The sequence below is a fragment of the Solanum dulcamara genome, chromosome 2 (genome assembly GCF_947179165.1).
Source record: "Solanum dulcamara chromosome 2, daSolDulc1.2, whole genome shotgun sequence".
In the NCBI taxonomy this organism is placed as follows: Eukaryota; Viridiplantae; Streptophyta; class Magnoliopsida; order Solanales; family Solanaceae; genus Solanum; species Solanum dulcamara.
Window position 1 is genome coordinate 11375087 of NC_077238.1, and position 16270 is coordinate 11391356.

Below are 16270 nucleotides of genomic sequence, written 5' to 3' on the forward strand. Positions count from 1 at the left end.
TATCTATTTCGTTGTTTTATATGATAGGAGCACTATATTTTTTATTTTGTAGTCCGTTCAGAAAAAAATGTTATATTTATATATTTGGAAAAAAAGTTAATTTTATACTTCATAATTTACCGCTTAATAACATAATTTTATAGTCATGGAAATGTTGTGACATATTTATGTCACAAATTTTAAAAATATTTATTTTGTTTCTTAAACTTGGTACTAACCAAATATCGAATATAAATAAAATGAAAAGACTAGCATGTACTATGTACTAATGTTTTAGATTGTGTTTGTATATATTTTTTTAAAAACCTAGGAATCAAAATAATCAATATGCTTCTTTAAGAAGAATTTTAGCAGTTCAGTTGGTTAATTACGTAAATTTTATCTTTGGTGTGATCGGTTCCCCGCCTTCTAATCCACTCCTTATTTCTCCTTCCCATACCCTGTATATTTATTTATCATTATCATTTTTATTTTTTTTTTAAAAGTATGCTTCTCTATAGTGGAATCAAGTTAGACTATCTTATGTGGGCTTTCAATGGGAAGAAAATCACAAAGTAGAAAGGGCTCATAAGCTGAGGTCCATATCTAAACAAGTCTTGCACTTTGCAATTTTGGTGTTGGAAAGCATAAGACTGTTTTTCAACTTAAAGTGTTTGCAATATCTTTGTGTTTAAACAAATTAATTTTTTGTTTTTGTTCTTTCACTCAGTAGTCGGTATTCATATTAAAATTTGACTATAAATTTGAATTCTTGTCGCATTGTAAAGTTCAACTTTACGTGCACCGCTTTCGGCAAGAGTTTTTTCACTTCCAGTGTTTAAATCCAAGACCTCTAGTTAAGAATGGAGGGATCCCAACCATTCCACAACTCATATTAATAAACTAGTTAACATAACAAGTAACCAGCAATATATTCCTTCTTCTAAATAGATACTAGTTGCAAGAGGACCGTGCTAAACTTATCAAAGATACTAGTGTAGCTTACGTGCGTTGCATGTATATGCCATATTAATATTTTTAAAAAATCACGCAAAATAAATTTATTAATAGAGGACTCTTACCCATAATAGTTCTTAATTAAATTTACTTGCCAGTGTAAAATAAGGAAAACCCTGGCAATGCATGCTTAAACTTTTATAAAATAATAGTTTAGTGTACGTGTTTTGCACATATACATTACGTTAATTAATAATAAATATATTACTATGCGAAAAAAAGTTTCCTATGCAGGTCAATGCACTTGCTTCCTATTTTATCTTATACACGTCAAGAAGCTTCGTCAAATAAATTTTTACAAGAAAATAATTTTATATGACATGTTAAATCTAATATTGCAAAAAATAAAATATAATTACTATCTACCTCCTGAAAAAAAGTCAAAAAGGGCGGCAAGAAAAGTCTTCAAGAAGAAAAGTAATAAAGAAAAAAGTAAAACATAGGAAGGGTAGGTGTATTTATATTTACACGTTTTGGTAGGAAGGATAGGTGTGCTTACGCGTTTTTAAAATAAAAACGCGTATACTCCATCCTTTTACGCGTTTTCATCTTCCTATAAATAGAGGGTTTCGTGCCCTCATTTAATTCATTCAGAAAAAGTGAGAGTAAAAATACAAAGAGAGTTATACACCAAGATAAATATTGTAGTCTTGAGTGTCCTCTTTAGTAGTTGTTTCTTTTACAAGAGAGAATTGTATAGTAGTTGTTTCTTTTACAAGAGAGAATTGTAAATTATTGTTTTCTCCGATCCTTCTACCCCGTGGTTTTTCCCCTCTATCTGTTTGAGGGGTTTCTACGTAAAATTCTCGTGTCCAATTTATTTTCATTATTTATTATCATATCAAACTTTAGTTGTGGTGCTTCCTCCCCAAAACAACTCCACCATAAGCATGGTTCAAAGTTACCTCGACCTTGACCTTGAACTCTTGTACCATTAGGATTCAGTTGAAGAATCCGTCGCCAAAAAGAATTCATAGAGATGGGCATATGCTATTGTTTTGCAAATTGAAGTTTTCTTCAATATTGCACTATCAAATTCCAATATTAAGAAAATCTTTCTTTATATATTTATTTTATGAAGATTCTTTTTATATATTTTAGGAGCTTTTTCAGGTATATAAGGAAAAAGAAAACCTACCAATATTAGTTGTCCTCCTAATAATTTTAAAATCCTTTTAAATTCCTCTTTCCATATATTTTAGGAGTCTATTGTAAATTCTCCTGATAACTCTTAATTATCATATATTTTAGAATTCCTTAAATTCTCATTATATCATAGTTAATATTGAATATAATAAAGACGTATAATACATATAACGAAATAATAATTAGAAAAAAATAGGAAAAGACGATTTTGTCTAAAGCAGAGTCTTTTAATGAAGGGCAAAAAGTTCAATCAGCATTTTAAATGTCTTCGTGCTTTTAATATAGTATAGTATAGATATAGATAGATAAAAGTTGTAGTTTTATTAAAGAAATTTAATTTGTATCATAGTTTTGATGGCGTAATTAACTTAATTCAGTGATAGTTTAACTATGTATTTATTGATAAATATTTATAATTGTTAAAGTTCTAAAATTAATTTAATGTAGTGATAGCTTAATGATGTATTTGTTGATTAGTTTTTGTAATTATATTGTTAAAGTTCTAAAGTCACATAATTAGGGAAAGAATTGACTTTGTTTGCTCCAAAATCGCACGTCCTATTTGAGCAACTTTCTGGGCGTAAGAGTCAGTCAGTTTGGGTTTGATTCTTCAGTCATTTGACAACTTATATAAATCTCACTAGTTTAGGAGCTAATTAATTAGATATAAGTTAGTTTACAATATTATGAATCTTACCATATTTTGGTGCATTCAGATACGTCTAGATATATGTATCTCGAGATACATGGGGTCAAAATTAGGTTTGATTTATTTTTAGATACACTGTATCCAAATGGATTCGCATGTATCTGGGATACATAGACAAATATCTCTCACCTCCCTCTCATCTCGCTTGTGTATTTGGTATCCCAGATACATGTGAATCACACCCGTCTAGATACATGTATCTAGTATGATTTGCATTTATCTTGGATAAATAGACCAATCTCGCTCGCCTCCCTCCTATTCTCGCTTGTCTCTCTCCCTATTCCAGTATATCTAGTAGAAAAAAACATGTATCTAAATGTATCTAATTTGAAATCTGCTATGAAATTATTAATTAGTGATAAATAATATAATTATTTGAAATTACAAAGAGGACTAGGAAATTATTTGCCCGCGCTTCGCGAGATCATTAAAAAATTATTAACTTATTCATAAATTCTACTAAAAGCAAGTTAGAGGAAGCTCATATATTTCATTCAACTCTATATACACTGTTTAGAAACATATACATTGTCAATATTATATCGACACATTAGTGTGAGAATTTAGTGAAGAAGTTGTTTTTGTGTTGATAAGGTAGTAATGTTTTGCCATCATCCTTTTTAGGTCATTAAAATTGTCTAGTAGATTATTTAGTACCTAACTAAAATGGAGGAAAGAAACAACTTTCTTTGGAAAAACAAAAACAAAAAAATCTGCATACGGAAGATGATCCACAAAATTGATCAAACTGATTTAATTTTTCAGTGTAAAACAAAATTGATCGAGCAATATACATCTTAACATGTTATAATCAAAGGGGGTACATTTACAGGACACTTGACACCAGCAAGATAAGTCTGCATTACAATTATAGTCATTTGCATTAGCCATCACCAATACCATTACCTTCCTCCTCAATCTTAGCCGTCAAAGAAACATTCAGAAAATTCCTTTTTCTAGCCTATCTTCTTTGTATAATGAAGATAAACGTGAGCTGTACATATTGAAGAAAGAAAGAAGAAGAAGAAGAAGAAAGAAGAAGAAGATGAAGACGAAGATGAAGGAGAAGAGAGAAGGAGCAGAGAACTGGAAGAGTAAAGTGAGAGAGGACAAAGATATTTTTTATTCTTTTTAGCTACTTCTTCTAATTACAATTAGTGTATATATATATATATATATATATATATATATATATATATATATATATATATATATATATATATATATATACACTATGTTATACTAGTTAACTGAAATTAGTTACACTAACAGTTTTAACAACTTGTTAGTTCCACTAACTAATTTCTGGTAAAATGACAATTCTACCCTCCAACTATTTAACTTCTCACAATACTCCCCTTCAAGCTAGGAGGTGCAAATATGTTCAAAACTCCTAGCTTGGATAGAAGATGTTCATGCTGCATCCTGGACAATCCTTTAGTTAGTATATCTGCAGGTTGTTCTTGAGTAGATAGATAGTCCACCTTGATCAAACCTTGTTGTAGCCTCTCTCTAATGAAGTGACAATCTATTTCTATGTGTTTTGTTCTTTCATGATAGACTGGATTTGCTATAATTTGGATTGCAGCCTTGCTATCACTGTAAACTTGTACTGGCAGCTCAATTTCAGCTCTTACTTCTTTCAGCATTCCAAGTATCCATACCAATTCTGACACAGTGGAGGCCATGCTCTTTGATACTGTTGTTTGCTTCTTGGCTTTCCATGAAACCAAGGATTTTCCAATCACAATCATGAACCCTGTTACAGATTTCCTGGTGAGTGGGCAGGAGGCCCAATCAGCATCACAAAAGGCAGTAATCTTGTGGTCTGGGTTGCTGGACAGTAGTATTCCTTGTCCAGGTTGCTTCTTCAAGTATCTTACCACTCTTAGTGAAGCTTTCATGTGGGATTTTTTTGGTTGACTCAGGAACTGACTTAGTGTCTGAGTGCTGAAAGCAATATCTGGTCTTGTCATATTGAGATATAATAGTTTCCCTATGAGTTTCTAATAACTGACCTGGTCTATTAGAGGATCATCATCTGCTTCTTGCCTTTTCTTCACATGTTGATCATACTCTCTTGATGTTAGTTTGACATTAACATCTATAGGTGTTCCTGCTGGTTTAGCTGCTCCCATTCCAACTTCTGCTATAAGCTCAAGGGCATATTTCCTTTGATGCATTAGTATCCCTTATGTGGATCTTGTAAACTCAATTCCCAGAAAATACTTAAGCTCCCATAGGTCTTTCATCTTGAAGGCCTTTTGTAGAGCCTCCTTTGTATCTTCTATTAACTTCAATGAGCTTCCAGTGATCAGCATGTCATCCACATACACAAGTATAAGTATAATTCCTGTTTCTGATTTGCTGATGAATAGTGAGTGGTCATATTGGCTCTATTTAAATTTAAGGGAGATAAGGGCCTCAGTGAGCTTATGATTCCACTGTCTTGGGGCTTGGTTAAGTCCATATAAGGACTTTGTCAGTCTACACACCTTCTTCCCTTGACTGACAAAGCCCCGAGGAAGGTGCATATAGATTTCAGCATCAAGGTCCCCATGAAGAAATGCATTGAACACATCCATTTGATGGATGTGTCACTGGTTGGAGGCAGCAAGAGCTAGAATAGATCTTACTGTGACCATCTTCACAACTGGAGAAAATGTCTCTTTGTAGTCAATACCTTCTTGCTGACTGTAACCTTTGGCAACTAACCTGGCCTTGAATCTTTCTACTTCACCTATGGACTTGTATTTGATTTTATAAACCCACCTACAGCCAATAGGTCTTTTACCTGCAGGCAAGGTAGTGATCTCCCAGGTATTATTGTTTTCTAATGCTTGAATCTCTGCTTGCATAGCATCAACCCATCTTGAATCCTTGATGGCATCTGCATAGCTGGTAGGTTCTGTTATAGTGGAAGTAGCAGCAATATAATGCTGATATGTGGGAGATAGATGAGAATAGTTCACATAGTTGGATAAAGGATATTGAACATCACTGGTTATGTTTAGGGAAACAAAGTCCCTCAGCCATGTTGAAGGTTGCTTAGATTTTACAGATCTTCTAGGAGCACTAGGATCCTCAGTAAGGGTTACTTCTGCAAGGCTAGATTCCCCAGAGCCAGCACCATCTACAACATGTATTTGATCCTCAGAATGCTCCACAGTAGTATGCTCACATCCTATATCAAGGCTTGGATTCTGATCAATATTGTTAGAAGATATGGGAGCTATAGTAGATAAACCTGGAATGGTCATATCTGCTTCTTGTAGTTGTCTACAAATAGCTGTTATGAATCAGCATCAGCTTTATTGGCAAATGGGAAGATATCCTCCCTGAAAATAACATCTCTACTGATAAAGAATGATTTGTTAAGTAAGTCAAACAAAATATATCCCTTGTGCACTTCAGAGTAGCCCATGTGAACTGCTAACCTTGACCTGGGCATAAGTTTGTCATGCTCAGTAAGGTTTTTAGCAAATGAAAGACATCCAAGAATCTTTAAGTGAGATAGCCCTGGTTTGATGCCATATAGTCTTTCATAGGGAGTTTGAAACCCAATTACACTGCTAGGGAGTCTGTTGATGAGATAGGCTGCAGCTAGAACACAGTGGCCCCAAAATTTGATAGGTATTTTGGCTTGAAATCTCAGGGCTCTTGTCACTTCCAGCAGGTGTCTATGTTTCCTCTCAGCAACACCATTCTGCTGAGGGGTATAAGGGCAAGCCCTTTGATGAATAATGCCCCATTCTTTGAACAATTTGCAGCACACAGAATTAACAAGTTCTGTACCATTATCAGATCTGACAATCTGCACAACCCTGTCAAATTGTGTTTTTGCATATTGCAAAAACATTTGAAGAGATACAGAAACATCTGACTTAAGTTTAAGTAAAAATAACCAGGTCATTCTTGAAAAATCATCCACAATTGTAAGAAAGTATTTATTGCCATCAAACGTAGCTGCATTATAAGGTCCCCAGAGATCAACATGTATCAAGTCAAAGCATCTACTGCTTTTAATGTTGCTAGAAGGAAATACAGGTCTAGTTTGTTTTGCAAATGGACAAACTAAACACTTAGACACCTTACACATAGTGATTTTATTGTCAGCAAACATCTTTGAGAGTACTGTAGAAGAGGGATGTCCAAGCCTTTGATGCCATAGCTCCATGTCTGACTCCTTACCATTTGAAGGAATTGTATCAACAGCATTAGCAGATTCCTTGACATTATTGACACTACCTTGAGTTAAATGTCTCCACAGCAGGTATAGTCCTCCTTCTTCCTTACCAACTTCCTTCACCTTCCCAGTGTAAAGCTCCTGGAAAACACAAAAATTAGGGAAGAAGGAGACTGAGCAGCCTAACTCCCTTGTTATTTTGCTGACAGACATTAAGTTATATTTGAACTCAGGTATATGGAACACATTAGTGATCACACTTCTAGCTGATAGGTTACAAGAGCCAATGTGAGTAACTTGTGTAGTACCACCATTTGGTAAGCATACATCCTTGGGAGTGTCAAGCTTCAGGACAGACTCTTTTTGTAACATATCTAACTTAGATACCATGTGATTTGTTGCACCTGTATCCACAATCCACACATTACTATTTTCAGTTACAAACAAGGCTTTACCTGCATTATTTGCCTTATTATAGTCAGATGTAGTAGCAGATGCAGTAGCTCCTGGCTGTTGATTCATCATCTTGAGTATCTGTTCATATTGTTCCTTTGTGAATATACACCCTTGAAGTAGTTGTTTGACATCTTTCTCAGCCTGACTCAGAGTTTTAGTAGAAGCTTCAGCTGATGTTGTGTCTAGAAAGTGCTGTCCTGTAATATTCCTACCACACACTAATTCATTAGTTACATTTGTATTCAAACCATAAGAGAAATTAGCTTGGCCTGATTTCTGAGTATGATTGGAGACATTTGTATCAGCATATGTACTTTGTGCCTTCCTCTTGGACTTGAAATCTGGTGGATATCCAACAACCTTGTAGCAGAATTCTTTGGTATGGCCTCTACACTTACAAAAGTCACAAAGTAGAGGTGTATTCTTCCTGTACCTATTACTTACACCTGAACTACTGCCACCTCTAGAGTACATAGCAGCTGAGTCTAGAACAGATGAATGCAATCCCAAATTATTGATGCCTGTAACTACAGATTTGTGGCTCTCATCTCCTGCTATCATGGCATATGCTTAATTTATAGTTGGTAATGGATCTATCATGAGAATCTGACTCCTAGCCTGAATGTATGAATCATTTAATCCCATTAGAAATTGATACAACTTTTGTCTATTCATGTGAGCTACAAATCATTTGAATTTTTCACAGTTGCAACAAGGTGAGGGCACTAACACTTCAAATTCATCCCACAACGCCTTCAGCTTCGTATAGTATACCGAGACAGAGTTAGTACCCTGCTGTAGAGTAACAATTTCTTTGTGTAAACTGTAAGTCCTTGATCCATCTACTCTATCAAATCTCTCTTGTAGATCATTCCACACTTGCAATGCACTTGAGGCAAACGCAATTCCACTAAGTAAACTCTTTGAGACTGAGTTCATTAACCACGACAAGACAATTGCATTTACCCTCTCCCATTGACACCACAGTTCTTCACTGTACATGTCCTTTCTGCATGTTCCATCAACCAGCCCCAACTTGTTCCTTCCTAACAAGGCTAACTTGACTGAACGACTCCATAGAGTGTAGTTCTCAACACCAGTCAGTTGAAAAGAGATGATGCTAACTCCACTTACATCTGTAGGACTAAGAAATAACGGGTGATTATAGTCAATACCTTGCCCTTGAGTGAGATTGCTACTCGAGGAGGCTGGCACACTAGCTTGTTGGTGATTTTGGTTGAGATTTTGAGGTGAACTTGTTGCTGCCGCCGTGTCACCTGCCATTTCTTCAACCAGTAACACAATCGCTAAATTTTAACACAGATCGGAGCTCCGATCTGTTGATCTGTCAAACACAAAACAAAGAAAAACCCTATGAATCAGTGAATCTCATTGCGACTCTTTGACTCCACATCGAGGATCAGCTTCTCACAGTGATAGCTGTGACGATCCGCTCTGATACCATGAAGATAAACGTGAGCTGTACATATTGAAGAAATAAAGAAGAAGAAGAAGAAGAAGAAGAAGAAGAAGAAGAAGAAAGAAGAAGAAGATGAAGACGAAGATGAAGGAGAAGAGAGAAGGAGTAGAGAACTGGAAGAGTAAAGTGAGAGAGGACAAAGATATTTTTTTATTCTTTTTAGCTACTTCTTCTAATTACAATTAGTGTATATATATATACACTATGTTATACTAGTTAACTGAAATTAGTTACACTAACAGTTTTAACAACTTGTTAGTTCCACTAACTAATTTCTGGTAAAATGACAATTCTACCCTCCAACTATTTAACTTCTCACAATATATAAGCAAGCTCCCTCCGTCAGTCCCTAGACGACTCTCGGTTCATGAGCATGTTCGTGGATTAGGCAGCAGCTGAATCAGAAAAAAACCTTCCGAAGGAATGAACTTCAATGATACCCCCTGCTACTACAAACTCTTCAAGAAATAGTACCATTTTACCCTGTCAAATTTGGCTGCCACATTTTTGTAAGTTTCAATTTCCCATTTTAGGTAGCATAAAGTATGTTATTCTCCCCCTTCATGCTTCTGCAGCCTTTCTCCGATGAAAAGCTACAATCTTTACTCTTAACTTTCAGTTAAACTTATATTTTTGAAGATCATGTGCGCTATATGGAGACACAGGCTCTTGAATAATCTAAACTTTACACAACTCTGTATGCATTTGGGTTAGTTAATGCTGCAATGAATTTTATGTTTTGGGTTTTGTTTATTGTGGGATTTCTGTTTTGGATTCTGCTTTTCACAAGCTTACTGTCAACTATCTTGGTAATGGCTTATTTTTATATTATTATTTTTCATCAGCAAAAGCTTTTATGCTACTAAATTAGGACTTTGACTTCCTATCCCTTCTTAGATTAATAACTTCTTATTGTTTATATGTTAGTTCTATCGAAATTTACTTGCAAGAAAAGTTCAAACTGCATGCTATAACGAAATCAGAAAAGCCACTCAAATACTACTGAACTCAATGGAAAATGGGAAATGAATTAGCTTTTAAGTTGCTACCTTCCATGAGCTCCTTGACAACTCTACTTTTTTTAATTTTCAACAGAATTTCAACTCCATATAAATTCCTTCAGATATAGGAATAGGAGATAGCTCAATTCTTGATCTTGTTTAACTTAAAGAACAATTGGATTGTCGCTCATTTAAAGGCAATACTACACGCTTGCTTTCAACATCATAAACCACATACCAGTAAAGGACCATTTAACTCACTGCAGCAGAAGCATCTTGGCCTAGTTGGGCAAGCTGTAGTCCAAGGCTTTGCTGATTGGGAACAAACGTCGGGCAGAAGGATTCCTGCTTGTTGAAATGGCTCGCCAGTAAAGCTTAGGGTTCCAGTGACTTTGCTTGGTCAATTTAATCTCTGCCACACAAAGGGACAGAAAATAATCTCTCTATATCCACATACATAAAGAGATATAATATGTTAAAGCAAAACAACTATGTGGTTGGACTTGGGGAGAAAAAGGAAAGAAGACTAAAAGTTTGCTTTTGCATGACAACACCAATAGAGTCACACGTTCATTCTTCAGAATGTTTGAGAAATAGCAGTTTCAAATGGAAACTACGGGAGAATATAATAAATGCCAATGAAATTTTGATCAGGCTTTTACATTCCTTGGGGGTATCTTATAGACATGTATCCAGTGAAGTTTATGAAATTCCAATTACATTTACAGAAAAAAAATAAGAATATTAGACAAAGTACCAAAAAGTTAGTTACTACTCTAAGAAATAATATTTTTTAAATCAAGAGAAAACAAAACATAGAGCTTTATCAGCTCCACAATCACTAAATATTAGAAGCTTAGATCAATCAAAAGGCACTGATATTTCCCTTTAGCAGCTCTATTGGCTATAATCATTCTCTTACTCAAAGTTAAGTAGTTTCCTCTCCTCTACAACATGCATTTTTAGGAGCAAATTTCAAAACTGATGAATGCCATTAACATGAAGCATAGAGCATATAAATCAAAATCTTTCTAGAAAGAACGCAAAAATATCTAAAGATTGAAATTAGGAGGTTATTATATTTTCTATACATACATGGATATTGTTGGGATATGCTCCATTCACTGCATATATGTTTTCTTCTTTAGGAATCTGCATGTAGGAAGCAACATTGTAATCTTTGCTAACGAATAAGTACAACATTCATCCAAAAATATCAATATAAATAAAATAATAAGGCGCAATTGTAATGAGTCTATAGGAAAATCTTTATGATCCTTAACCCATCAAATTGAAGCAAATTGAAGTACTTTATCCCAAAAGGCAGACACCCATAAATCTTCATATAAGATATACTCTTGCAACAAAGACGAACTCAACACACCTTTTTTTTGTAGTACTATGTCAAGGGCGAAAGAAGCTTGCTTTCCCGTTCCACTTTCCGTCATCATTCCTTCCTGAAGAACGTCAATGAATCCCCAAAGCAGGACTCCTTAACACAAGGTGTTAAATGATTGATAACATCAAAACAAAGATCAACGAATTCTAAAAATAAAATTTCAACGTTTAGACCACTGCAAAAATTGCAAGATCCTACGATGAGTTCACATTTTGTGAAGAATGCATATAATCTGCTAATTTAGTATCAATTATTGCAATTTAAGAACCTTATTCACCTACAAAGTAAAATAGAGATTCTTCGTAATTCATCATATATGTCGGAGAGTCAAACAGTACCCTTAATAGAGCAAATTGTTTGTTGTCCACGATTGCATTACCATTTTCTAATTATAATCCGGGAATGTCCAGTCCATAAAATCAACTTTAGCGAGGGGGATTCTCAACTTTTATAGCCGTATCTGCATATTTGTATTTTTCAAGTATTATCTACAAATCATCAAAGGACAACCAACAGATCACACACGATATGGCATAGTCTCCAATTACCATTAAAAGAGAATCATCAAATGCTTAAAAAGATAAAGAACTCAAGAAGTATCAACTAGTGTGAGGCTTTGAACAATGGTGTGATAATTCTTTAACCATCAGATCCTAAAAAGGGTAAAGAACCCAAGAATATCAAATAGCGTGAGGTTTTTAACATTGTGTGATTCACGATATTATTTAAATTATACTATTGTTGGATCTAATCAGTTATCAAGCAAGCTAATAAATAGGCTTAATAAATTTAAAATAGAACAGTGCATAGAATTCTAATAAGAGCAACATAGATTATTCTAACTGATAATATAGTTTCAGATAATGAAGAAATATTAATAAAAAATATACAAAGCATTCTCAGTTAGAAGTACTCTCGGTAAGCAGATATGGCATTGAAAGTTGGGACCCTTGAAGCCGGTAATTTCCCTATGAAAACAATCTATCCAGACATCTAAGAAGGAATATGTTCGTATGTCAAGTTGTTTGATAGCCCGTTTGAGAGTGGTAGCAACATAGAGCACAATTTGAATGGTAATCAAATTTTAGACTGAATTTGACAGATTAATACATCTGCAAAATCGAAATGGCATACATCTCTAAGTAGTAACTGCTCGTATCACACTGCAAAATTCAAATGGTTTATATATATATATGATGGGAGTTTTATGTGCCTTCAGATACTTGTTAAACACAATCCATATATGTGGTTTCTGTTTATTTTGAGTTAAAAGGGGATTCCTCTCTTCCTCTCATGCCAAGTCATCGGGACGAGGATTTTCTTTTATATATATATATATATATATATAAGATTAGTAAATATTGTAGGAATATTTGTGTAATTACGAGTTTTCAACTCCTTGTTGGGCATGCAAAAAGCAGTTTTCTTGGACTCGTTTGGGCCTCAATGTGGTTGTTCCTTGGGGCCTCAATAAAATCAGCTTTTTAGGCTTCTTTTTAGCGCTTCATTGGCTTTAATCTTCTTTTTCTAGATTTGAATTTGGACACTTCTTCTATGATATACATTTTTTTAATTTTTTATTAATATCCATCAATTTTAATGAAGGATATTAGATGGGGTGGAGCAAGTTTATCTTCAACCTGCAAAACTTCAAACCCCCACCCTCCTCCACCGCACCATATAATTAAATTTTCTATTTTTAACTTGTTCCGTCCAACGTATCAAACGAAATAATTTTTAATGAGTAATTTTTCTCTGTTAACATGTAGCTGTATATCTTATTAAGTTTAAACTTAATTTATTATATTTTTATTTATTAAAATAATTTGTTCAACTACTGTATTACACTATAATATTTGTTTCTGAATATTTGTAATTAAATTTCGTCGTCCTTGGGAGGCTACCAGGTTAGTGTATTAATTGAATTGTTTGAGACGTTCATTTAGGATTCTAGATTTCTTTTAAGTTTTGCTTATTCAACCTATTCTCAATTGTTATAATCGATTATTTTTTTTTAATTTGTTTCCAAATACTCTTATGTAAAGATAGAGGAAATTTCAAAAACAATTACAACTAGAAACATAATCAGGCTTCTTACTTATAATCTGCTTAATTACGATCCGTAGCTACATGTTAAAAGGAGGAGAGAGGCGAGCGATATTGGGATAGGGAAGAGAGAGTCGAGCGAGATCTGCGAGAGAGGAGAGAGACACAATTGACTTGTATATCTGATCGATAATTGTATCACGAATATAATTGATACAATTGGTTTAAATCAAAAACTAGCTACTAGAAGGAGGAGAGGCGAGCGAGATTGGGAGAGGGAGGAGAGAGGCAAATTGTATTTGTATATCTGTTGGGTAATTGTATATATGTAACTAGTATGTATATGTATCAATGAATGAAATTGTATTAACGAATAAACTTTGTATCCTAATACAATCTGTATCAACAAATACAATTGTATTAATGTTGTATTTCGTAATAAATTGTATTTGTATTCATGTGTATTTGTATGTATATGTTGTCATGTGTGTTTGTATTTTGTGTGGGCATACTACAAGCAGTAAGATTAGGAATAAGAATATTCGATCTAAAGTGGGAGTGACCTCTATTGTGGAAAAGATGAGGGAAACGAGACTGAAATGGTTTGAAAATGTGAAGAACAAATGTGCAGATGCCCCGGTGAGGAGGTGTGAGAGGTTGGATATAGTGGATAAGAGGAGAGGTAGAGTTAGGTTAAAAAAATATTGAAGAGAGGTTATTAGACTAAACATGGCATAACTCAGCTTATCGATGACATGATCTTAGTTAGGAAGGTGCGAAGGTTGCATATTAGGGTAGAAAGTTAATCAGTAATGAAAAATTATCTTGTTTTTCAACGGGTTTAAGTTTAGTAGTGTCTGTCGTAACATTAACCTTGGTGTCGTGCTTTTGATTCCTATCATCATATGTTGTTTATAATGTTTTGGTTACTGCACTATTTTTATTTTTTATTTTTTTCTTATTAGTTGCTATGTTTTCCTCACCATTATTTTACCTTTTTGTACTTATTTTGATTTGCTTTATTCGAGCTAAGCAGTGTTTTAAAAGACTCTGTTGGGGGCTCTAGCAAAACGCCTCAAAGCTCAAGTGTGGGATTTAGTTTTGTAAGACTTAAGCCCTAAGCGCCTGACTGTACGCCTTAAGCACTCCCAACGCACGGAGCTCACCTACAAGATCGTACACAAATTGTGTGTTAAAATTCTAATTAACATGGTTGACCCTCATAATTCTTAAATAAATGAATGATACTTAATAATTTTTAATTTATAAAGATAAGAAGATTGAGAATAACTCAAATAACAAGTTGTAGTATCACATCTTTACCATTTGGTAAGACTATGAAAGTGATTATATATTACGTAATATTTTTTTTAAAAATGCGTAGCAAAATTTTACTTTTTCACTCATCATGGGTGTTCATGATTTTATCATATGTCTCAAAATTATCATATTTTATTTAGCTATTTGAAAGTAATTTTATTTTTATTCATGATGGAGTGATGTTTTTATTATAATACTAGTAAGTTTTATTGATTATTTTATTTTAGGGGGTAAATTGTATAGTATGATAAAAAATATTTTGAGAAATAATGATTATTTTATTATTAGAAAGTTAAGATATTAGATTATTTATACTTGTATAGTCATGTTAGAAGCTTTATTTCCTATGAGTTTCCTTAATCATATTTGTAATTATTTTAAACTATTGATGTATTTTTATAATTTTATGTTATTATACTATCATACTATATTGTAAATTAAAAATTTAAAGATCCATAAGGCTTACACCCACGTCTCGAGACTTACGCCTCGTCTTATACTAAGTAAAACATCTCGCCTCACGTCCCCGACTTTTAAAACACTGAAGCCGAGGGTCCTCGAGAAACAATAACAACACCTCGAAGATGCTATGTACGTTCCAAACACATCACATGATAACATTAAACGAAGCCTCCAACTTCGATGCATTATACATTTTTCATATATAGTATATAGTACATCAAAAAAAAAAAAAAAATTATTATACATTGAGTGATTCAATACTGCCGGTGCCTCTTATCTGTCCTAGTAATTGCTGACTTGTTTTTATTCCCATACCTATGTTAAATTACATAACATGCATAATGCCAACTCATATAATACTACTACTTCAGAATCTGAAGGAAAAAAAAATCAAGATCAAATTATTTAAATCTTAATGGGGTGATTTCTTTTAATCAGTTTAAATTTTACTGAATGTTCTGGTAATATGTAACAAAAAAATGAAATACTTAAAATATACGTAAATTCATTCGAATATCAGTATTATACGGTTAAAGAAGATGGTCCAAATTAAATTAGCTTTTGTACTTTGTGAAAAGGTTTAACTTGGCTTTCTATTAGAAGTTTGACTCATTCTTGTTCTCGCAATCGTTATAATTTTTACTCAAAATTGCCAGTAGTCATTGATGGTGCATACCACAAAAGGGAAATATGGATCTTTTCCCTAATATTGATTTGTTAGCGACTAATAGCAAATTCGAACTAAAATTTTAATGTTGAGAAATTAAATGAGCCAAACTTTTAATATAGTATAAAATTTAATTTTTCTACAAAATATAAGCGTAAATTTGAACCTTTATTTTTATAACATAGAATCACAATTAATAAATTCGAATTAGAATTATGAGGTTGAAGAATTGAATGAGCCAAACTTCTAACATAGTACAAAATTAGATCTTTCTGCAAAATAGGTTGGTAAATTTGAACCTTTATTTTTATAACATAAAATCACAATATATTAATTGGACAATAATCAACCTCCATCAACACCAAATAAATATCTCACGTTAAGTCACTTTCATTCTTTCTT

General features: G+C 33.5%; 1 protein-coding gene and 1 long non-coding RNA gene across 4 annotated transcripts; both read right to left on the minus strand.

Annotated features, from left to right (window-relative positions):
- Positions 1-5448: 5448 nt before the first annotated feature.
- On the minus strand, positions 5449-6111 carry LOC129870071 (uncharacterized mitochondrial protein AtMg00820-like). Its single transcript, XM_055944656.1, has one exon. The coding sequence runs from the start codon at positions 6109-6111 to the stop codon at positions 5449-5451; it is 663 nt and encodes a 220-aa protein (XP_055800631.1).
- Positions 6112-9293: 3182 nt separating this feature from the next.
- Positions 9294-12040, minus strand: LOC129875495 (uncharacterized). Of its 3 annotated transcripts, none has more exons than XR_008763202.1 (4): positions 11359-12039; positions 11070-11126; positions 10213-10386; positions 9294-9469 (listed from the first exon to the last, which is right to left on the minus strand). It is a non-coding gene; the product is annotated as an uncharacterized LOC129875495 (long non-coding RNA). The 3 variants fall into 3 exon arrangements; XR_008763205.1 differs by lacking the exon at positions 9294-9469 and having other exon boundaries at positions 10162-10386; positions 11359-11466; positions 11712-12040; XR_008763200.1 differs by lacking the exon at positions 9294-9469 and having other exon boundaries at positions 10162-10386.
- Between the last annotated feature and the right edge of the window lie 4230 nt (positions 12041-16270).

Bases quoted from the DNA above. Each gene is read 5' to 3' on its own strand.
- LOC129870071 (XM_055944656.1), bottom strand. From the start codon at position 6,111: ATGACCATTCCAGGTTTATCTACTATAGCTCCCATATCTTCTAACAAT.